The 26,629-nt window shown below is 27.2% G+C and overlaps 1 protein-coding gene across 1 annotated transcript in view; it reads right to left on the bottom strand.

Moving 5' to 3' along the window:
* The window catches only part of LOC107437062 (uncharacterized), a 549,175-nt gene extending 524,015 nt beyond the window's left edge, over nucleotides 1-25,160 (bottom strand). Inside the window, exon 1 of the mRNA XM_021148830.4 lies at nucleotides 24,733-25,160. Coding sequence (XP_021004489.1) covers nucleotides 24,733-24,839 — 107 coding nt within the window. The 5' untranslated portion in view covers nucleotides 24,840-25,160. The remainder of the gene's footprint in view (nucleotides 1-24,732) is intronic.
* Between the last annotated feature and the right edge of the window lie 1,469 nt (nucleotides 25,161-26,629).

The raw sequence follows: 26,629 nt of genomic DNA on the forward strand, positions 1-26,629 counted from the left end.
TGTTAACTAGTGTTATCAAAAATTAACTAATTTAAATAATAAAAAGAAATGCAACCAAAACAACAACCAAAAAATTTACTCTTTTTCCTATTTCACACGACATAGGAAAATGCCAACATTTCATTAGCAGTTCAAACTAAATAAAGGTCAGGTTATTTTTCTTTCACATAAGGAGCAAACCATTACAAACTTCATTTAAAATTAACATTACGAACCCTAAACAAATATCGTTTTTAAAAAACACTGCTAACAGATAATGTCAACATTTCAAGTAACTAAAGTGAAAATAAAGCAATCTCATTAAAGAAGAAAACTTTTACGAACGAATGCAAGCAGGCATTCATTTTATTTTGTAAAAAAAATTGGAACACATAGTAATAACTTCATTGCACGTCAACAGAAACAAAAATAAACGGAAATAAAATACCTCTTTGCTATAAAATACGAAATTTAGTTACATATCTTTTACAACTACCTTGTTAGGATGATAATTATTTATCCCAGAAACACACCTTGGGAATAGTCCTGGAGTTCGTTTAAAATGAAAAGCTGACAGCGAGAAATGAATATTTTTTTTCTTTTCTTATCCCTTCAGAATTTCGACTACGGATTTTGGCAACAAGAAAACGAAGCCATGTGCGTTTGTTCTAAGACTCAGCAAGTCGTTTGACTTAATTTAAATGGGACTCCTTAACAAAGGTGATAATTCTTTCTTTTTTTGAAATACCTCATGGGATGGAAGAGGGGGCATGTTCCTTTTAACTAAGAATTACAGTTAAAACAGATGAAGAAAGTCATATTTTAGTAGTTAATATTCTAAAAGAGAACTTTTCTTGGAAAAATAAATTTTAAAAAATATACTTATTTAATGTGCGATAATTAAAATCCTAATCAGATTCTTATCTATTGTTTTTTCCAACCGCCTCTAATAATTAGACACTCAATGAAATAAATTTATCATAATGTTGCAAAAATAGATTATTCTTTAAAAATATGCATTTTTTCAAAAATGTTACATTTGGCGATTGCCTTTGGCGCCTTTACTTCAAAAGCTTATACTGAAAGGGAAAAATAAATTTTTAACCCGGATTTTGCCTACAAGAAAACAGTGTGTTTGTCCTTTAACAGCGAGAATCGTTTTGAATTCATGTAAAATGGAGTATTTTCAATAATAATTATTTTTATTATTTTATTGCAATTACACGATAGTTTCTTTTTTCTTTTTTAGAAATTGCTCTAGCATAAAGTAAAGGGCAAGTATGCCACCAACCAAGAAAAACATCAAAAACAGTTCCCCTTAAATAGTTGATACTCTGAAATATATATCTCTTTCATAGGTACTTCTAAGAGACAGAAATTAAATCTTTGTTATTACTTTTGTTCAGTCTTTCTCTGAATTCTGAAAATTTATTATAGACTAAATATTATAAATTACTTTGATTGTATAAGTACTGGAGATACGGTAAAAGTTAACAGGCAAGTAAAAAAGTTAATTGGAAAATGCAGTAATATTTCAGTGAATAATGTAATTAATTAGAAGTTCAGTAAATCATAAATTTTTAAATAACGCTTCATTCAAATGTGTTCGGCCAAATCATACGAGCTTTAAAATTAAAATAATGCAACCGATTTCTTCAGAAAAATTACAAATGAATTTTACGGAAATATTGCAAAATTTAAAATTTTGTATCAAAAATAAAGGAAATTCTAATAAAATTTAAAAGAAGATGACAAAAATGACAAGAAATTTTATACAGCTAAAAAAATTAAGATGAAAAATATTTAAAGAAAAATAATTCTTTAAAAATGCAAAGATTATAGTGATTGTTATCTACTTCAACGTTTACTTATAACATATATTAAAAATTTTTTAGTGTTTTCGTATACAATATTTCTTAATTTTTCCAAAAGATAATAGATAAAAATAACAAATTTGTTAGTTAGATAACATACACAACAAAGAAAAGGATCATAGATTTTAAAACATAATTTTATTACCAAACTTAAATAATTATTTATATTAATTAATCAATTATTCTATATCTAATACATCTTATATTTAATTTTTATCTCGATGAAATTGAATTATTTATGCCGAGACAAAAGTTTAGACAATATCAAACTGGTTACATAAGAAAGCATCGATGCGTCAAAATTTAGTCATAATTGTTATCTATAAAATCGATTAAAATTCTTTACTTTTAATCAACTAGAAAAATATACATATATATATATATTTAGAGCTATAAAATTTCTCAATATTCAGTTAATTTTTTTAAGTTGTAAAATTTTAATTATTTTTTTATAACAGTTCCATTATATTATACGTATTTTTTTCAGTTTCATTCGATTATAAGTATTTCTTTCAGTTCCATTAGATAATACGTATTTCTTTCAGCCATATAGCTAATTTTTAAACCAACCTTATAGTTACCCTTTTACAGTCATTAAGTTAATAAATATTGGGAAAACATTTTAGATATTTAAATGATAACATAAACTCAGGTTGACTAAAACATTTTTCATAAGCAACAAAAAAATGAAACGTTTTCAATAAAATTCAATGAATAAAGTAAAGACGTTAGCTGTTTATCAAAATAAAAGTAAAGCAAAACAGATATTGATCATGACATATCAGATCAAGCTATACAATAAAACTTCTAATATATACTCTTTCAATTTAAGTCTGGAAAATCTTTCAATAGTTGCAAAAATAAAAGTTCAGCAAAACAAGAAAGATCGATACAGATTAAAGAAAGATATACCAAACCTATTTTTTTTTCAGAAATGTATTCGAGTTTGTTTTAAAACATATTATCAAAATCAAAACGGAGACGAGATTGTTAAGATAAGTATAGAAAACCGATTGTTATAAATCTAAAGTAAGTTAGTTTAATTTTTTTTATTATTGATTTATAGAAAAAAATTAGAAAAAAAAGTCATTCTTATTTTGTTACACAACTGCTATGTTTTTGAAAGCATAATGAAACTATGTAAGATATTTTAAGATACCAAAATTTTAAACATTTAATATTTATTGGAATTGTAGAAAGACGATAAATCAATACATAATAAATATCTTTTGTTACGACTAATTAAAAACTGTCGTCACGGGTCTTGGCATTATAAAGGTTTTAAAACTTTATTAACTATTACATTAATACTGTATTATGACTAAGTTTAACTAGTATTCGTTATTATATTATTTTGAAATTTCAGGGGTTTCCAACTTACATGAGGCCGGGGGCCACAATTAAAAACACAAACCAAATGGCGGGCCGCAACTTTATCAAAATTTCATGTAGGACTCTTTTATGTTTGAAGGAACATTAAATATTACTGTCAGATTTTTACCAAGTTGTACAAAACAAAAGTATTGAATTACAAATTAAAATAAGAAGTAGATTTTTAAAAATATTTAATTGCATATCAAAAAATTCGGTCTACAATAACTTTAATGTGCACCCATGTATTAAACAATTAATGTGCAACAGATAAATTTTTAAGATATAAAACATTTAAAAGGTTGATATTAAAACTTACATAGTACCACACAAAATGTTCAATGACAAAATTGAGGTTTGTCTGCTGCAACCACCAGAGAATAAATATTTACATTTTAAATTTTAAATTTACAAATGTGCGTGTAAATATTATCGTCCAAAATGAGTGGTTTCAAAAAGTTAAATCGGAGAATTTCTTCGAGAAAATTTCTGATACACACATGTTAATTATATTCACAAAATACAAAAAAAAAAAAAAATGAAATAAAAAGGAGCATCATACACGATTATTTTTGTATTTCAATATTTTCTTGGATGTAAAACCTGAGAAATAATTTTTTTTGCACCGTTGGTATGATAAATTTCACAGAAAAGAAAAAATTAGGTTTTTATTAACGAGAAAAGTATTTTAAACCCATATAGATTATTTACGAAAATTGTCCGCAAAAAAATGACTACTAATATATTTTAGTATGCCGGCCACAAAGAAAGGCATCGCGGGCCGCCAGTTGGAAACCACTGGACTAGTTCATCCATGTTTTTTTAAGATCAAGTGCCACTGCCCAATATGCATTCAAACGGTACTTCGAGCACTGACGTCTGTCTTAATCTATCCTCAACAGATATTAAAATATCGAATAATATAAAACTATCAAAAAATAAATTTATATGAAATCGGTTATAACAAATATTTCGTACATTCACCAAAGTCACTATGTGATTGTTGACATTCACCGGTGAAAGTCGACATTCTCTTGATTTTGGTCGTTAACGGTAACATATATAATGCAAGCTAAATAAATAATAAGTTGTATGATGATTTATTAAATTACCTTAAGCATCAATGTTTGTAAATTTAGTATCTTTAGTTTCGAACTGCAATCAAATCATCTTATTGTAGCGTATTTAATAAATTATTTGTGGTTCAGTTTCATCATAGAATTTCTAACATTAGGCTTAAAAATTTAAAACAATGGTTTTAGACACATTTTATTTGTCCCAGATGGTCCGGTCCATAAAAGTAAATGAGCCCAAGAAGTTACGTGGTTTTGAAATACTCAGTCTGAGTCCCACTAATTGTTAAGATGTTATTTTATGGCAACTCGTAATATTATTCTAGGTTGCACAGGTACAGGTAGGTACTTTATTTACGTCGCACTAGAGCTGCACGACGGGCTATTGGCGACAGTCTGATAAACATTCCTGAGGATCATCCGAAGACATGTCATTGCAATTTTGATCCTCTGCAGAGGGGATGGCTCCTCTGCTTTGTTAGCCCGCTGGCGAAGTCGAGCACTTTATGGTAGAACAGTTTAACGAGGGATACTTTGAGTGATAAAAAAAAGCCTATTGACGAATGAATTGTACTCCATCAGCTTTTAATTCTATAGATTTTAAGTATGTGGTAGCAATATTAAGAATGTCTAGCGTTTGTAAAGATAAAAAAATGAGCTTCGACCCCTTTTTAAACGTTTTCATAAGCTATTTTGTTAAGCATTTAACATATAACTTAAAACCTCTATATAATTACTTCGAGTTATGTTGGGAGCCAATCTCATTACTTTCATGAATAATTACGACCAGTTTCGTAGCATTTATAAATAAGTGTAGTTTGTTTCCAGAGAGAGAAGCCAGTGATGTTATTTCAAAAGGTTTGCACCTGACATGCGAGTACATAAAAAAATGGCTGTTTTCTTTTAATGTGAAATCGAGTGTTAATATAAAATCAGAATTAACTATTACATAACGCATTGAAATGAACAAATAATGCATACATATTTACGTTTATAATAAAATTAAAAATAGTTAAATATTCCGAGGTTTTATTTTTAATGAAACTAGTTGCAAGTAAACACGTTTGTACGGTTAAAAAAAAGAACTTTAAGTAAGAGTCCGTATTGTATTCGTTTCTAATTTTTAACTCCCATTACGAATTCTCACAACGAAAATGCGATCTCGCAACTTCGATAAAGATTATCTCATCCCACAAAATCGATTTAATCTCCGAGATGTTTCCCTAGTGTTGCGGTTTATTAAGTCGGCCCACGTGTCGCTCTGCGACGTCCCAAGAAGATGTAATCATGGGACCTTCTCGACACTTCAGTCATCTTAGAAGAAGCGCACCCACAAATAAGAATGAAAAAAAAAATGACGGAGTTAATTTAACGAAAGATTTATCACAGAGCAAGTGATGCCTCTCAGCGTCCAAAAAAAAAAAAAAGAAATAGTCAAAGATGGGACATAATTTAAGAACAGATATCTAAAGTGACGCTATTTCGTTCCAAAGTGGGAGCAGAATAGGACGCTTGTTGAATTCCTCATTGCATCGGTAAGAGAACAAACATCTACATTTAGGATAAATAGCTTTTAAAGCGGTATCTAAAGATAGTGACTTTAGATAGATTTATGGAATTTCGCAAAACCCTGAGAAAAAAAGAAAAAAAAAATCAAAATTTTTGATTACTTAATTGAAGTCGCATTTTATTAACTCTAGAAAAATTCTCACTTTATGCAATGCATAGTAAAAACGCAAAAATGCTTTTATGAAAGAGAATAACCAAAAATAATTTTAATTGCAACGCAGTTTTTGCAACAATTTTGTGAAAATCTTATTTTGGATATTTTTCAATCACGATTTTGTGCAAAAGGTTAGCCGCAGGTATCTTACAACGCTATTTCTATCAAGATTTCAAACATACATTTTTTTGTAATTTTATCACGTTTTTAAATATGTATGTTGTGTATTTCTATCAAAATTATGTATCCTCTAGAAGACATTTTTTTTTGTGTATTTCTATCAGTACACATTTATGTATTTCTATCAGGATTTTGCTTTGATAAGTTTAGTGACTAGCATGTAACACTATTTATTTTAACACCTCATTTTGTTTATTTCTAACACGAAGTTTTGTAAATTGCTCACCCCCATATCATAAAACGCCGTTTTTTAAGATTTTGAGTACATCTCTTTTCGATTTCTATTCGATTTTTCGTATATCCTTTCCGTATTTCTTTTACGATTTCGCATAAATAAAATTAAAACGAGTAATATGGAACACTGGTTCTATCACAATGTCATATAATACATATTTCGCGAAAATATGCAAAAAGACAATTTTGAGTTGGACAGCAAATAACTGCCACCAATTTCACATAAGTAGTAGCACAAGATAAATTCCCAATAGTAAAATAATTGTCACTGCTCTTCAAATTATTTCTCCACCAATTTTCATCATTTGATGTTTTTTTTTTCATTATAAATTCATTAAACGCATTGCATTTTTAAACAACAATATTCTTAAAACACAAAACCGCCATATTATCGTAATTCGATGATAATATGATATGATAATATGTGATATATATCATATATGATGATTAATTATATTTACTTAAGTATTTAAATAAACATTAATCATTTTATATTGAATATTTATAAGAAATACTGAACATTTATTATTCTTAAAAAATATTCCACTATTTTTTTTATTTACAAAATATGTATAGTATGTTCAAAAAAAAAATATCTCACTAATTTAAAAGTATATTATTAATAAATATTAATTTACTAATAAATATTAATTATTGTTTTTTTTTATTTATTAAAATGCATCTATCTATATATTTTTTTATAAATAGGAACTGAACTAAAATTACAGTATTTTTCAAAACAATTTAGAATCACGTGAGAGAGCAATATTTCATAAATTACATATTTAATATTAATTGCCATTCATTACAATTTAATATAGGCCTATTAAAGACAAGTTAAAAGTTGCCGCCAAAACGTGACGAGAAAAATTACTTTGGCAACACGTTTATTCTTTTCTTCACACCGACCCAACCCGTTGGCGGTCAAAAAATGTCACTTAACCTACTGTCGAACCATCGAAAAGCAATTCATCACATTCTTAATGACACTCTAAAATACAAAATCAGCGGCAGACTAGTGGACGACATTTTTTTTATTATCGTCTGCGGGCGCTCGATGATGATAAATACGACGATATTATTAATCGATTCTCGATGGAACTTGAAATCTGTGAGCGTTCGATAAGGTTGAGGCTTGCCTTCTAGCAGCGTTGGTATTTGCGGGCTATTGAACAAGCCCTATACTCATTAATCACTTACGGAGTAGGTAGATTTTTTATTATTATTATTTCATATTTTCTTATTACTCATGAAGTTTCTTTGCTTCTTAGATTTTCGATCTCCCGATCGTGTGCGCTAATGGTTGTTGACTTCGTTAAAAGGGTTCAAATTCATGATTTTATGAGGAAAATAATTAATACCACTAATTACTAACTTTAATGAAATAAATCCGAATTTACGCATAATATGAAGTTTTCGTGCACTAGATAACGATATTGATTGTGTTATTAGTACTACGCAACAGATAATGAGAGTGAACACCCATGAATTTATACAGAATTCGATTTTATAATTTATTTTAACACCACCTCCCAGAAATTCCCCAGCGATGTTATTTATGAAAAACGGATACAATTTTAAACATTTCGGGGGAGATATCATTAATCTTTTATGGATTTTCTTTGGTAAATATTCATTCGTGGTCATTTATTTTTCTGATAAGCAAATTCTAAAGTATTCGTTTGAAATTAATTTATAAATAAATTTCCAATATAAATGAATATCTGAAATTCTTTATTCGTTTACAATAAAAAAGCCCATAAAAGTAGTTAGTCAAAATTAAAAGAGTTACTTTTCAGTAGACAAGGTACATAAGTTTTTTTTTGCAAAATCTGAGCATCCGAATTTTAATTATTTTAGTAAATTTATTCCAATTTTTGGTACATTTTTAGACGTTTACGGCAAATTTTTACTTAATTACATAAAATTTTCTTTTTCCAGTATGTTCAGTTAGTGGCAAAGAAATCTAAAATAAGAATATTTAACAGTTCAAGTTAATATAATTATGATTATAAAATTTACCACGTCAATTATGATGTATAAAATTTCTGATGAAACTACGATAAAAAGTACAGGCACTCAGGATATTTGTACTTTTTACAGTGAAATTTATTTTTACCAGAACATGTTAGGGAATAAAAATTATGATATACCGTAATTTTTACAATAATAATTATTGTAAAATCACTGAATCACTCTAATTAATTAAATATCTTTGTAAAAATTACCATATATTGCGGCAAAAATATAGATTTTAGGGTGAAATGGATTGTACTGATGGAGCATCCAAATTATTTGTACTTTATACCGTAATTTGATCCGGAATTTTTTACAATGTAATAACTCATAAACCATAATTTTATCTATATTTCATGTCTTTTAAACTGATAAAAGAAGTGTAAAAGTTATGATAGGTTCTCTTTAATACTAGTAAAATAATGATTACAAATACAGCTGCGTCATTGTGTCAATTAACTATATTGCATAACTTTTGAAATAATCGATATGCACAAAATATGATAGTTGGTCTATCGTGTTAATGTAATGATTATAGTTTATGCACATAGACTATAGTTTCCTTATAACTTTACCTAGATTGTAACTCCTTTGAAATAATTAAAAACCAAGTGCACAAATTGATCGTTTACTTATTTAATAATAATAAATATCGAACCGTCAACTTAAGAAGCATTTATAGTTCTTTTATAATTCTTCTTCTACTGTGTCATTTTAGAAGTAATAAAAGATTCATACAAATTAGGATAGTTTACCTAACATGTTTATACCCGAACAAACTTAATCGTATCATCGCATCAACTAATGACCGATAAACGAGAAGGAAATAATGAGTAGCAATAGAAAGCTAAAACGATGGTAGTTAGTTAAATGACCACTAATGGGGGACCAAATAGAGTCATTCCCACCAAAACTCTCAGCCATTTTTCTTTTATTTCCAAGATGTACCTAGAAAAATCTTTCCTTTTAGAGATGCTCATACACCTCATCAACGGGTGGTCTTCTGACAATCATCGAAGGTTGCCACAGATCCGGCGCCAAGTTGGTCCTAAATCATCGCCAAAGAAATAAAACGTAACTTAGTCATTTCTACCCAATTCTGGAGAAATATTTCGCCTATTAATAGGTGCCAGTGGACAATAAAGATACGATTTTTTTAGATCACTACGAAGATAGGTCCACTAGAGAAACAAAGAAGTAATATACTAGCTGAAAGGGTATATACGATTTTATTGCCTATTTTTATGTGACATTGTGTTTCTTTTATTAATCCTACTTTTTCCTTATGATATTATAGAACAAGATTCAATTCCAGTAATTGTATTTTGTAAATAGAATTCTAATCGATATAAAATAAGTAATTCAGTTTATTGCAGTTGTAAGAGAGAGAAGAAAATTGATTAATGTATCAAGGCAAAGTATTAGAAAATATATTTTATACTATGATAAACATACATTTGTGTTACTTATATTAAACACAATATTTAAATAAAATATGTTACACATTAAGATAGATTATGAAGAACGCGAAATTAAAAAAAAGAAATAATAAAAAAATTGTAATTAAAATAAAAAGAAACATTTATATGTTATGTCTTAAATTTTTCTGAATTGTAAAAATGATCACAAATACAATTGAATAAAATACGTAGAAATTATGCTTAAAAAATTATGAAAAATGTATTAAATTAGGTAAAATCAAACTTTAAATATCAGATTTTATTTAGAAAATATCTAAATAACACAATTTATAAGCTAAGGTTTAAAGCAGAAAAAAGGTTTAACTTCCTACATTTAAATCTACGGAAAATTACGAAAAATATTTTCTTTAATTCATTCAGAAGTAATTAATATTTTTCTCTTTTATTCAATATCAATACATATTTTACTTTTTTTTTTATTCAGTATGCATTTTTTCGTTTTGTTCTATTCATTGTGATTAACAAAACCTAGTTACACAATTTTAAATTTTTTGAAAAACTTAAAAACGTTTTAAAATACTTACAACCTTAAAACTAAAATTGGCTGATTTAAGCACAAAGCAATATATATATTATAATGAATGAAATAAATATTAAAAAATATTACTTAATAACGTAATAAATAAGGAAATTATGTTTGTAATATTGTCCGTAGATTAATAATGGGGAAATACAATTCCTTTGTCTGAATATGTCTCCTTTTCTGTTTCCCTTAAACAAAAATTTCCATAATAAAAATAAATCATAAAACAAACAATCAATTTAACAGTCAATAGTACAGTACACACATTAATTCCAGACTTGAACATTTAAAAAACAATTATCAAACTAACACACAAACAAATTTTGACTTTTAAACTCGAACTCTTTTCTTGGAGTTAACAACACAAATAATTAAATAACATATACGTAAATTATTCCACAAGAAAAGGAGAGAAATTTACCTTTTGGTCTCTAGCGTAATTTAAAATTGATGTCGTATAAACAAACCTCCGAGATGGATAATTTCAACAACTCGCACGTAAAAGTAATAAACTACGTTAATCTAATGCTCTACTATAACCTTAATTAACTTATTAAATACATTTAATGGTAATTTATTTAAAGCTTAAGAATTTAATGACGTTATTAAAGAAATTTGCGTATTTTCGGATATTATTTTATATGTCTGTTCTTTGAATAATTTTTGAAGGTTTAAAATCTTAATGAATAATTAATGTTAAGATAAAATGATGATTTTTAAAATATAAATGAATTTCAATTTTTTGATTAACACATTTGTTTCTTCATTTCAATTTAATGCTTAGTTAAACTTTATAAAACTACATTTCAAAGTAATGATAGAAATAGCTAAAATTTTAATTTAGTAATAAAGTACAATTAAAATCTATATTACATAAAATCGTAAAAAGTTATGTATCTTAAATGATAAGCGCATCAAATGATGCACTTATTAAACTAGAATATTTCAGTAAAATTAAATTAAGGATATTTGAGAAACGTAAATCATTTAGGACACTAAGGAAAAGAAAATAATTTAGGTTATTTAGGAAACTAAATAATTTAGCATACTTATGAAACGTTAATCATTTAGGATAACTTGGAAATGTATTTCACTTAGATTTAGAATATTTAGGAAATATTCTAAATTTAAATGATTTACATTTCCAAGTTATTATTTTAGGAAACTTAAATTATTTAGGATATTTGAGAAATGTAAATCATTTAGGACACTTAGGAAAAGAAAATCATTTAGGATATTTAGGAAACCAAACATTTAGTATACTTATGAAACGTTAATCATTTAGGATAACTTGGAAATGTAAATAATTTAGTTTAGAATATTTAGGAAATAAAACCAAAAACCTAACACAACTAAAAACCTAAGCTTACACTCGAGGGCTTATATGTGTATTAACTGCAAGGTTACGTTTCAGATTTTTAATTTGTCTCTAGCTTATTTTAAACTTTAAATAAATCAAAACTAAGTAAATAAAGAATTCCTCACCAAAAACAAACAATTTTCAAAGTTTTACAAAGATTCAAAGCTTTCTAAGCACAAGAACATGTATTTATATCAACAAACAAGATAATTAAGAATTTACAAATAAAGTATTACAATCAAAATAGTTAACAAAATTTAGTAAATTTAATATATGAAAAACATTACTATATTCATTTTCATTTAAGTAAAAAAAAATCTTTTTTATGAAATCAGAAATACATAAAAACGTTTATAAAGTTTTATTATTGAGAAAATGTAGGAAAAAAATCATACTTATATTGTTTTAGAGAAATGGCGAAAACAGGTGTAAAATCCCATTTAAAAAAGCCTCTTTTGTAATAAGATTAAAGAAGAAAAAAAAGAATAAAGATCTCACATTTTCACCAAAAAGAAGATGGATATGGTATCGTGCAAAACTATAAACAAACTGCTTCCGAAATACTAATGGCGAATTTAAATGGACATTATCGTCTGCGGTGTTTTTGTTGCCATTTCGAAAATGCTTTTTTATTATTATTTTTCCATCTCATTATTTGGAGGTTTGTTTCGCGAGATGAATGGGAAATTGGAAGGCCGCCGCTACTACTTCCAGATTCTTTAAGATTACTACAAGTATGGCGCTGTTAGCTGTCTAAAATAAAAATAAAAAAGAAAGAAAAAAATAAACAAAAAGAAGAAAAAAAACACTTCATTCATTCGAAAAAGAATTCTTTCGAGTCTCGAAAATGCTAAATGGAAACTGCCACTTTTCATCCACCAAGTCATCACTCTCTTCGTTCAAATGAAAGTTTTCAACTTTTAATGCTTTATTTTACGGCAATTAAGACCACATTTTTTTTTCTCTTCGCTTCTTTTGGTCTAAGTTGAGAGTAAAAAGTGTCTAGTTTCTTTGTTTTTCTTCACGCAAATTTCACTTTATTTTCGTGAAACAAAATATAATTTATGCTTGAAATGTTTTGAGAATAAATTGAATGGCTTGTGACTATTTAAAAACTATTAACGTCCAAACTTCTTTTACATTTTATAGTAAAAAAAAAAATAATACTCTAAAAAGAAACCCGAGAACAAAACATGTAGACTCTAATGGCGAAATAAAGGCTAGACATTTCTGTTAATAAGGCTGATATTTAATAAAATAAACTTACAAAATAAATTGAAGTTGTCCGTTAATTTAAAAAATTTCCTTGATCAATATTTTTTGATTTATTAAAAAAAATATGATTCTTCAATGAAACTCTATATCTAAAAATTACTATTCTTAAAATAATATTCACTCATTTTGATTTCTGAAAACTAAATAAAATTCGAGAAATCAAATGAAAAGTCCCGTTAAAAATTCTCAGTTGCAATGTAAAATTTTTTAAAAAGGAACGAAAATATTCTAAAATAAAATGCTTTTAAAAATTGAAAAATTAATTATTTTTTTTTAAATGGCAAATTTTTATTTTGTAAATACGTTTAATAAAATTTCAGATGGCAGTTACTATTTAATTTTAATATCCTTATTTGCAATGTCAAATAACGATAATCATTCCCATCTAAAAAATTTTAAAACGTATTGCAAAAGTAAAGAAAAAAATGAGCTAGATTTCATTTATAAAAAAATTATGTTTATTTTCTTTTATTATTATACATCGAATAATCATTTTAGTTAACATCTTGACGCATTTTGGAACAAACCCCCATAAAGATTCCATCGAAAGAACATTTTGCACATCACCCGCGCTAAGCACGCCATCCATATGTATAAATTCTCCCAGGCCATATTTACGAGCTGCGGCACTACTGAGACACTTCATACATTAGAGACACCAGAAAAAGATTCCTATGCTTCGAGTTTTTTTTTCTTCCGTTCGTTTTATTTCTACTTATTTATTTTCTCTACCTCTATCTAACGCAGAAAGTTCTTTTAACTAGCGCATTACAAATGCTCCCTTCAGATCGGCCATTACATTTTTTACGAGTCCAAAAGACACAAAGTTAAAAACTTATGTGTAAAGTAAAAGAAAAAAAATGATCATAATAACGTAAAGAAACATTGCATTCCGTTCGACGTGTCGCTTGTTTATAGGCGGAATTCGTTTATCGTTTGCTCAGTTCTCATTGGCGCATTTTAAATATTTGACCTTCTGTTTGAGGACAGTTTTTAAAATACTTTCGGAATGAATTTCACCGACGACTTGAGAATTTTTATAGCAGTAAAAAAAAAAAGAGATTATTGTTGACGATTGTTTATGGTGCCAAAAAAGGGATTTAAAATTTAAATTACTTTAGGGAATGTTTTTAAAGTGAAATGTTACTAACAAAAAGTATGTAATTGAAATACTTGTGTTCTTTTAAGTAATTCTGTTTACACAATTGCAGATGCTTGTGCAAATATGTAAACAGATCAGCAACATATTTCGATAAGGAATATCGGCAAATGTGAATGACTAAAATATGCAGGAGAGAAGTTGCAATTATAAACTTTACGTAACTAACTGTTAAAGACAATGCAAGATTAATTTAAACATGAAAAAAAATGTACCTCAATTTTTTTAGAACACATTATAAAATAACGTATACACCAAAGCCAAACGTCTCGTAATAAACATTTTAAAAGTTCCGTTATATATTGTTTGAATATATATATACTGTTATATATTGTTACTCTTTCCCCATTTATTGTAACTACAAATTTAGGTTTTATATTTGAAAATGAAGTTTAGTAAAAATATAATGATATATTTACCAAGTTGCTCAAAATTTTATTTTATCTTTGAACCTAACCTAAAAGGAATCTAACCTTTGAACCTAAAAGGGATCTAACCTACCTGACCTAACCTGAACCTAACTTAGTCTTGCACTAAACTTTATTCTCAACTTTTCACTAAAATAGTCGTTTATAAAGGTGATTTATTCATTCACTAAACTCTTTTAATTTACTTTGGAAATCGTTGAACGCCTGCATATTGCTTAAACCAGCGGCTGCAAATCTCGTTTGATCACTGACTTTTAATTAAAACTGTCAATAAATTTTCGATTAGATAGCATTAGCATTCATCGACCCCCTAAATCAAATCAACCTTATCAAATTCAGCCCCCTTCCAGTTGTCTTCATCAAATTCTTTGACTATCCCTAGTTTGACTAACCTTAAAAAATTAATTTTCCTGCTTTTCTGATATTTTTTTTAAAAGTACTGAACAAGTGATTTATATACATAAATTATTAATAGTGCTTTAATTAAAAGTATAGCAAAATATTTCAAGCTATAATAATAGAGCAATCAAAGTATTTTATGAGAAAATTGCTGGATCATTATAAAATAGAAACAATTATAAAAATAATTAATAAAATAGTTAAAAGAGATAAAAGCCGTTTCGGGTTTTTTTTAACAAATATCACCATTAATGCTCAGAGAAAAAATTCTGCTAAAATTACCGTAGAGTATAATAATGAAATTTTTGCAAACAAAATTCTGGAAATTTGAAAACATAATTCATAATCAAAAAAAATTATTCTTGTTAATAAAACCAAAATATATACGGTATTTAAATCATTCAGATCGGTTATTTTTCTTTTAATATGGAAACAGTTTACTGGAAATTCTGATTTTCTTAATACTAAACATATAGTAAAAAATACAAAACTGAGAAGTAAATTGAACCGAATAAATGCTTTTTATGCTATAGTCCAAGATATCATGATACAATTATCAAGATTAACCACATTTATCAAATTCCATCACATAAAGTCATATAATTTATTATTAATACTACCAAAATCATTACCAAATTGTTTCGGTAAAAATTATGAGTTTTTTGATGTTCTTATAGAGCCAGAAACACGATAAATTTTACCATATTCTGCTAGTTTTGATCATACTTTTCTTCTGAGATTAACCGAATAAATGGTTTTTATGCCATACTCCGAGATATGATGATATAATTATCAAAATTTACCACATTCACCAAATTTTATCACCTATTATAAAGTCATATTTTATTTTTTATTTTATCAAAATCATTACCAAAGCGTTTCAGTAAAAATCACTGAGTTTTTTTATGTTTCTATAGATACCAAAAACTCGATAAATTCGTGCTTTATACTTTGTTTTCTACCTAATTATATAAAAAAAAGTTTAACATACATCTACATCTATATTTTCTTACATTTATACTATAGTTTAAGATATATTTATTATTTTTACTTAATAAAATGCATGATGATCATGTTGCGACTTATTATTCAAAATAGACGTGTATTAAAATTGTCATGCACTAAGTAATTTAACAGTTTTATTTCTCCTAACATGTTTCAGACAAATTAATGACAAAGTTACATTTTTGGAATCATCGACGCTTGAAACATTAACATAATATAAATCGACTAGGCTTTGAATAGTTTACTTTGTCTGAGTTTATTTTTATTTAATGAATTTATTTTTATTTGAAAGTGTTATTCACTAAGTCTTAGAATTCAAAAGCAATTTTCTTAAAATATTTTGATAAATTAACGTTGCATTTAATACTTGGTTTATTTTTAAGAAAGATAAAACGTGATAACACGTTGTATAATGCGAAGCATTAATTTAAAAAAAAATAAGCCGATTTCTTGTATTGAATATGAACATTTAAATCTTTACAAATGCATTAATTCAACCTTAGCAAAAAATAAATAAAAAAAAAACTGTGAGGAAAAAAACCGAGTATTAGCATTAGAATAACCCTCATAAAAAAAACAAGCAATGAAACAAATCGAAAAAGTTTTTAGAAGAATAATGTTTGTTAAGGAAATTATTCGTACAAAACGGAGGTTGGCGAGATGCCAAGCAATCGCCAAAATCCCTTGTTATGCATCATGTTACATAGGATTCGAAATAAATGTCAAAACACTGATTCCATTTCGGCTACAACGCAAAAATACAAGACTGGTAGAAAAAAAAAAGTAATTTTGGTACTTCCCAGATTGAATTTGTGAGAAGCGTTCGTTATGAAAAATATTTTCAACAAATTATACCGAGTGTGTCAACTTTTTCTTCTAAAGACCTCGTAGGAAAAAAAAAACCCTTAATGATCCGGATAAAATATAAACGTTTATCATGTTAATATTTCTTTCACTGTTTTCAATTTTTTGCTCGATGTGTTCTATTAATAAGCGTGCCTGCTTAACAACCTAATAATTCATTTGTTAATAAGGGGAAAGAATCTTAATTTTTTTAAAGCGAAGTGGAATATTTATTACTAAGATCGTTCAGCAACGTATGAGCTGAAGTTTTAAGCTTAATTCATTTTTGTTGTTTTATCAATTTAAGAGGACGTATTAGTTTTTTCTAAAAAAAAATATTGTTAAATAATTAAGCATATTATCGGGTATTTGAAAAGTTAAGATTTCTTTGTAATAGTAATTTTAATATGAAAGATAAATAAATTACTAGTTAATAAGAGGATAGATAGTATCCGACTAGTTACGACAACTTTTTTTAAAATATTAATATAAAATTTTAAAAAAACTAGCTTATGTGCTTTATTATGTGTCAAAACTTTTAAAACTAGCAAAAAACTATTATTAATTCATTTTATTTTATTAAATGGTCATATTTAGGTAAAAATAAGGCATTTTTTGCTTATTAGTAATGTAAAAACAATTATAACTAATGAACTAAATAACGTAAAAACTTAACTTAAAACTAAATAATGTAAAAATAATTATCACCCAAAACAAAAAATATTTCGAGAATTTTATCTACTATCAATTATGTTTTGAACTATTATCTTAAAAGCGAATGCATATACTACTGAGTTAGGGAACAATGTAGTAAAGGAAACAAATATTTAAAAATTTCTGCACGTGTCTGCGAAAAAAAAGCATGAAAAATTAAATTCTACTTTTTTTTCTTAATTTGTAGTTCAAAACATGTGTGATATATTCTTAAACACTCACGAATAATTCATACACTCACACTCATAAAATCACCACACTCACAATCTATTTTTGATATTTTACCAGTTTAAAAGTTTTTTACGGATTTGTTTAGTTTTTAAAAAATATTTGTAAAATAATTGTGCCCTGTTAAGCATTGGAATATTTGTTGCTAAAATCGTACAACCAACGTTACGGATGCTTCCACGTAATTTACATTTATTATTTCTATTATTTAAAAATAAGATTATTTTAGTTTTTTTTTTAAATGTATTGTAAAATAACTTAACAAATGGTCAGGAATTTTAAAAGCAAAATTCATTGCAGAAGTTAGTTTTAATAGGAAAGAAAAATACACTTGTCAATAATAGAAAAAAATCTTTTGAAACAAATAAATCAATTTCTTCGTAAAATACGCTAGTCAGACGTTTTTGGTTTCTTCCACAAAATGTTTTTCTTTGACGTAAAAATCATTTCACTGAGAACAGAAAGTATGAAAATCTGAATCAACGAAGTTAAGTAAATACACAGAATTTTTCGTTTGGACTTTCAATATCGTTTGGTTATCGTTTGTTATCGTTTGGACTTTTTGCAATATCTGTTGAGCAACATAAGTTGAAAAGGGATACTTTTTTAAATTGACAGAATTGGTCATTCAGGAAAAGTTTATTTTAGCAAAGTTTAACGATTTGCTTTTTTAATTTTCTGGAATAATAAGCGCATATTATAAAACAATGCATAGTGTCTTAATAAGAAAAGTATTTTAAATAAATTATCTAGATTTTAAAAAAAAAACTAACGTATAATTAAAATAACTTTTAACATTCTACAAGCATTTACGAACAAGGATAATTAACTTCATTCGTATTATTTTTAAAGTTGGGGGATGAATAAGTTTTAAAACAAGTAAATAAGTTTTTAAATCGAATTAAAAGAAACACTAATATATAAGCTTAGAAAAAAAAACCCGTTTTGTTTTGATGCTTTAAGTTAGTGCTTGTTAATATCTGAAAGCACAACTTTTTGTTTGTTAAAGTTTTTATGCTTTTAGTCAACACCAAACCATGCTTGACAATAATTTTTTTGTTGTTGACAATTTTACGATTCAAGCAGTACTAATCCATATTTTAACTCTCTTACTGTTTTCAATTAACATGAATTCCTTTTTGAAAGTACTACACTTTCTAATGTTTTTAACGCTTTTAGTCAATTAAAATAAAAAAAGCTAATATCTTTAAATATTTAATAATAAGTAGTTGTTGTAGTTCATGTACTTTATTTACGTCGCCCTAGAGCTGCACAATGGGCTATTGGCGACGGTCTGGGAAACATCCCTGAGGATGATCTGAAGATAATTCATAATTTTGATCATAATAATTCATAATTTGTCATCATAATTTTGATCCTCTGCAGAGGGGATGGCACCCCCGCTTCGGTAGCCCGACGACCTGCAAGCGAAGTCGAGCACTTCGCGGCAGAACATTTTAACGAGGACCAATACCGCACACCCTCGGTCCCTATGTCCCTATGCAGACTAATCCAAGAGGTCACCCACCGCACTGACCGCAGCCAGTGATACTTGATGTCGGTGATCCGCTGGGAACCGTGTCTTAACAATCAGTCCACTACGGGACGAATAATAAGTAAGGTAAAAAATTGAATTTTTCACATGTATCTACATTTATTGTAATAGTAGGTCTAAGCGTGAAGAAACCCTGAACTAATGAATGACCTGATCTGAGACCCTATTGATCATAAGTTAGCCAAATTAATCATATATTAATAATTAACTAATAATTGTTATAAAATATTTAATTCTAGTTTGTCGTGTTTCTAGGAAATGTTAAAAGAATTTGCTCCTTAAAAGTCTCTGTATGCACTTTGATTTCAGAATATGTTCATTGTTAAATTTTTATGACATCAAAAAATGAAATACATCTTGTATAAAATTACAAATTATGAATACTTTTTGTTCATTAAATCGACATTTACTTTATGCTACTGTAGTTCTAAAGTCATTACAAATTTCGGAAAATACAAAAGATTTACGCAAAATTTTATTTTATTTTTAATTGTTAAGACTTGAAAGAAAAGCCAAATCGCTCAGAAAAAAATACATAATTAAGAAAAATAAAATAAATAAAAGTTGAACTTGGAAAAACTCAAGTTGAACTGAGGCAAAATTATAGATGAAAATAAATTTTAAAAAACACTGTTAAGGCCATATTTTATTTATATAATTTCAAAAACGGGAAACCTAATTTAAAAAAAAAAAGGAAAAAGTATTGATATTTAAACTGAAAACGATTCACAACAGAAGATAGTATTTTGTATTCTCAACTTCAAAAACTTAAAACTTGTTACTTTGTTATAATCCCAAAAACTTCAGAAAACTTATATGTTTCCTAAATGGTGGCAGAGAGTTATTCAGAAATACCAAACTTCGGTGAATTTAAATAAAAGGTGATGATTAAATAATTTGATAAACAGCTGACGTCTAAATTTACCTAAGCACGTCGTCGTTGAAAAATTCTTTGACTTGAATTGAACCAAACTTAATTGTTTTCTTTATACTATATTTTCTATGTATCAAAATATATGCATCACAGGAATAGAATTTTATTAGCTATGTGTTCAGTAAAGGATTAATTTATTAAAATTAATATTTTTATATAAAAATTTGTTGTTTTTTTAATTAGTTCAATCTGATTCATATATCACCTATCATAAACAGATGCTATTGTCCCAGAAATAATGCGCATTCGTATAAATGGATAAGTTCGTAATAGGTAATAATCATTGTTTCCTCAAACAACGTAAAAGTATTATAATAATTACGAATGAAATAATAATTAGAAACATTTTTTGCGATTTCTAACATGTTATTTGATCAGTTTAACAATACCGTATAATATACAAAGCAATTTTCCTCAGTAAAAAAAATAAAATTTTTTGTAATTTTAATCTAATGAAAACATCTTTAAATCTAAACCTTCTCCTACAGCTGCTTTCGTTTTTAAGATTGCGGCAAAGAACGCTAAAAAAAGCCTAAGATTGTTTTATTATTAATTTCTTGCGATGTTTTCTTTTCTACTCAGGATTATGTTTATTATTTTTATTTTCTTGTACTTAGGATTATAAGATAAGTTCAAAAATGCACATTTAAATAAATGTTTTTTCTTTAGTTGTTTTCCTCGAAGTTTAAAAATAATACGTCAAATAAAGAACGAATGCAATTGTTGGGTAGATTTTAATCAAGAATTTCCTTTAGTCCCTCAAATAAATTGTAATTTGTAATTAGAATTGAATTGCAACATAATAATATAAAATATTGTTTGAAACAAATTGCATTAAAGTAGCTTCTATACTTCATACTGAGGACATAAATCAATTAAATCTAACCCACAAATATCTTCAAAAAATATAAATATCTCAAAGTTAATTTACAAAAAATGATATTAATATAACATGGAAAAAATTAACATTTATTAGTACATATTAATTTTCTATAAAATACACTCTGATAAACTAAAATTATTAAATATACTGTTAGCGATTGTTAATTATATAAATTTTTGAATCTTAATCTTTAGTTTTTATAAAAAACAGCTTCGACATAATTTAAGAAAACAATTTTTAACATTTATTTAATAATCTATTTCCTATATATTTAAATAATAATCAAGGTTATTAGTCGAAAAGCTATTGAAACTCAAACACTAAGATTAATTTTTAGGTTAAATATCCTAAAAGCGATTAAAGTTAATAATACAATAACGTATTATAATTCCCAAACCCTACTTGGTGTTCTGCATAACTATACATTTTGAGATGAATTTCTTAGTGCTACATGAATTTACTAAATTAATTTAGTTTTCAAATTAAATTAATTACGATTAATTATTTTTTAAAAATATCAGCTGTATTTTATGGAAAAATTGACTGTCTTACAAATGGTAACTACTTTTTGGTAACAGCAGCTTTGTTTCGAATACAAATTAATAACGATTAACTATTTTTTTTCTCTAAAAAATATCAGCTCTATTTTAAATTAAAATTAACTATCTAACAAATACCAACTTCTTAAGGCAACAACTGTTTAAGGAAATTTATAAATGTTTTCATCGATATATTGGTAAACAGTTGATTGACTTAACAGTTTACTAAGACTTAGAAACTTAACTATTAATGATTACGTTAGGTTTAGCGTTTAAGTATTTGTTACCACCTGTAAGAGTTGGTATTTGTATTTTTCTGCCTATATTTTTCAATAATTTAAAAATATGAAATTATATATTTTAATTAAATTATTAGAACGGCGAATACGTAAAATAATCAGTTTACAACAACAAACGTTTAAGGGGTCACAAGGGTTTTGCTTACAATTTTTTCGATTTAAAAACAAATCGATGTTTTATTCTGAGCAATTGGACACCAAGTCTAAGATAATACTAAAATAATTTTTTAAAGTTACAGCAAACATACTGAAATCCACTTACTGAAAACAGAAAATCAATTTTTATACGGAATCGTCTGCAAACTCAAGTATTTTTATTTTAAGTTATTTATTCAAAGTTTTGTCTTAAAAACTCATTTTCTCAATTCACATTTTTTCAACTTTCGCTCAAGATTTCTCCACTTCTAATAAACCTACACTTGGTAAATTGCATATAATATGTTGCTATAATTCATACTAACATTTGAATGAATATTGGTAAGTATTTTAAACTTCTTCAGGGGACAAAAAATAATTTATTTAAAAAAACAACAACCAAAAACTGTTTTTTATTTTAAAAAATACTTTTTATTTTTCACTTTCTTTGAGCTAGAATGGTTTTAAAAACTGTATATTTGGCTGCCTATTAAAAGTAGTTTTAAGATATCGTAATTCTTAAGACATTTATTATGAGGGTAAGGCGTTATGGTATCTTTTTATCCTTCGAAATTAAAATCTAAAAAACCAAATAGAAGTTCTTTCAATTGTTTCACACTATTGTTTGCACTTAAATAAGATCTGCGCTTTGTTAAAATACGGTAAAAATTCAGAAACCTAAGTTCAATTTTAGACAAGTCATAGAAAGTCGAAGAAAAAAAAGCTATGCAGTAATGCTTCCTCGATGAAATCAAAACCCTTTAAAAAGATTCTATTCTTTTAAACTTGGTAGTTTATATTCTTGACAAAATTACGTATACTAGTAGTATAAAATGTGTTGCACCATATAACCTGTTAATCAGATCTTATATGATAAAATATGTGTTTTTTCCCCTTTCTTCTTTACTGGCTTTTCTTCTTTACTCTTTTCTATTAAGAACTATTTCTACATTATTCGAGAACTGTAATTCTTCAAAAAAATGTTTTAAAATGCAAATTTATAATAATAAAATAGTTTGATATAAGATAACTAACTCAAGTTTCTATTACGGCTTTCAAATATTTTATTTATTTTCATTTCTAACGTGTTTAACCAACATGTTTCATAGTCGACGCGTTTCATTTGTTTAGTTTTTTTCATTCATTTGTGTGCAACCCAAAACGAATAAACATCTTTTGCCAAGACTTAACTAAATTTAATTAAGTCAGAACATAACTTATATGTGCTTAAAAAACAATTACATCTAAAGATATCGCATATTACGTAAAACCTTTAATTAGCAAACTTTGCAAACTAATTATTTCGCAAACAAATTCAAAATGGTTATTTTTAAAAAAACTTTAAAAAAATATTTTTTGGAAGCTTATTTGAAATATTCGTTTTATAAACGAATTAATTTCAAAAAGAATTTATTAAAATACATTTGAATTTTAAACAGCAAGTAATGTATTTAATTCCTGTGGTTTGCGGACAAGTTTCCAAATAACTTGCGAAACTTATATATATTTTTTTTATTTACTTTCTAAACCCTATACCAATCCAAAGGATTTTGAAGATCCAGTTGCCATGAGAATAATACAGAATGTTGTGAATTTATTAAACCCCCGGGGGCACAAGCCCCTACGACGGCTCCACTCCACTGGTAGAGGCCAATTTATTGCTGTTGCATAGAATCGAAAAGGAAAAAAAAAATATGAAAAAGCGAATGAACTGGAAGTTATTTCGTGTATATTGAAATGATATTCCTCAGAAATAATTAAATTTTAATGCTTTGCTATTATCAATGAAACAAAAACTTAAAATATCTAAAATATCGATATTGTTTATTAGGATCTCATAAAACTTCTATTTCAATACAAATCGTTTTCAACTTAGAATGTTCTTAAAGTTTATTATCATTTGTTTATAATCTTAAGTTATGGATTTTAAGTTATAGAATTATGGATTCAATAAAATGCATTAAAAGAAAGTAACATTGTTAAATATTTTAAGTCGAAGAATTTTCCCTTTTTCTGTAATATGCCCATTAAATTTATAGAGTAATAATTAATAAATGTATATTTGTTTGCATTTAAAATTGATAAAGAAAATTGATGGACAGTAGAATATTGAAGACCTGCAGTTGACGAAAAAATGTACATTTTGTTAATATTTTTATCTGCTTTAATAAGCTCTAATTTGTGAATTCAAACCTTTGAAAGATAGTCATACCTCTTTGACCAACTACACCTATTTGAATTGTAAATCTTTAAATTGTGCAATCTTGTGATTGAAAATAAAGTGAGCTCTTAATAAATTGTGCCCTTTTTTTATTCATATTTTTACTTTGTGCAATAAAAATAAGCACAAATAATGATAATAATAAAACTTTCCTAAGGATATTAATAAAAAAAACGCGTAAATATTCAAAAAATATGCCAAGTTTGCGGTAGTTGAAAATTTTTGAATTCGTATTATATTTCATATTCGATGCATCGGAAATATCCAAATGTAATTTTTAATCTATCCATAAATCACTTACATTGGGTTGGTGGCGTTCCAATAGATATCGGCCAGGCGAATGCATGACACCTCTGACGATAGTGTGTCCAGAAGTGTCAACAAAATCACTACTATCATCCATGGCATGGTGACACCCGTTTATAAGTAACAAAATCCCAGTGATTTTTCTATATATAAACAAATAATGCACACGCGATAACGAGTAATAAAATGAGTGCACAAACACAATAACAGGTACAGTAATCACCGGATCTGTTTTTTTTATTTAACACTTCACCGGTCCTTCAGATCATGTCGGCGACCGGTAACGGGTAATTCCGAAAAGGGAAGAGCGGCGGAAGTACGGCCACGAGACATGGAAGTTCAACTTGAACTGCGCGGGTGGTATGAGATGCACCGGAGCTCGGCTGCGGTAAGACTGAGGACTTAGATTCGGTGGGATGACATGGGAGCTGGAGGTTTAGTTTGAGGGATATTAAATGCAGCGCTGCTGCCATCTAGTGGTAGGAAAATCGGTGGACTGAGTCAAAATTTCGCTTCTTTGTCATCATTTATAGCAGGGCTCTCGAAACGTGAGACCACGGTCGGATATTGGAAGTTGCGATAAGAGTTTTTTGGTGAACGAACGTCCCCGACGGGAGGGCACACTTTACCTTCTTTTATCACTTTGTTTGTATTTTAGATGGAAATATGTTTTGTTATTGTAGGATCTGATAATGACAGTTGATAGGAGATTATATTATCCAGCATTCCATCACAATTGACATCGGTGAGAGCAGCGAAAATTCTTAAACGGGAGTCATAGAATTCCGAACGATCTCAAGAAACGGAAGTTATGTAAAATTATGTGTATATATAGTGCAAAATAAATAAAAGCGGACACTACCTTGAATAACTTTGATCTAATGATCGGATCTTCACGTTCTAGGACTGAATCTTAATAGCTCGGGGTGATCTCAATTATGTTAATTAATAAGTGCAAACGATATTTTAAGTTACGAAATCAGACAAAAAAACGTACTTTCGCAGAATAAATATATCTCTTTTTTCGACGGATTCGGATTTCTGATATTCAAAATATAGTGGGTAACTACTATTTGGATTGTTAGTAATAAGAGAGCGGTTCGACGTTTGGGCAAATTAATGTAAATTTTATTTTTTGCTTATTTCGTAACATCTCGAGAGCTCTCCAAACCAAACTATAGGGACCATATTTCCCAGATTACTGCTGTCCCCTATATTTTGGGGTTCAAAAATCCAAATCCAACGTCATAAAAGGTATGTTTATTCAGAAAAAGTACGTTTTTATATCTGATTTTGTAGCTTAAAATATTGTCTGTACTAACTAATAAGTACGTTTGAGGTCACCCCTTCGAACCATTAAGATTGAGTCCTAGAATGTGAAGATCCAATCCTTTGCTCAAAAGTTATTCACTATGGTCCAATTATTATTTTTTCCCCCTGAAAATCTGAACGCTTTTCTCTATTTTGAATAAAACAAAAGCAAATTTATGCGTATACTTTTTCAATAATGCTCTTTTTAGTTTCTTTTTTTTTTACAAATCTCTATGAGAAGGGTTCAGTGAGAACATGTCATAAGCATAGTGCAGACAAAAGTCATAAAGTTAATTATTTAATCTAATTTTACTTATAAGAAAACAAGTAAAACCAGATAAAGCTAATGTCAGTCTAAGAGTACAGTCTTGAGTAAAAATTCTTAAACAAATTATTTTAATGAATGTTGAAGCCTAATGAATACTATATAAATACCAACCCAGAACTCCATGCAACCCACAATATTTAAAATGGTAGAAAAATAACAATTAAGGAAAGAAACCTTAATTTGTCTAATTATGGCAGTATTTTAAAACTTCAATGTACAATGTTTTTTTAAAAAATTGTCCATACATTACGGC

This window comes from Parasteatoda tepidariorum, chromosome 1 (assembly GCF_982258835.1).
Source record: "Parasteatoda tepidariorum strain Cologne lab strain chromosome 1, Ptep-v5.0, whole genome shotgun sequence".
Lineage (NCBI taxonomy): Eukaryota > Metazoa > Arthropoda > Arachnida > Araneae > Theridiidae > Parasteatoda > Parasteatoda tepidariorum.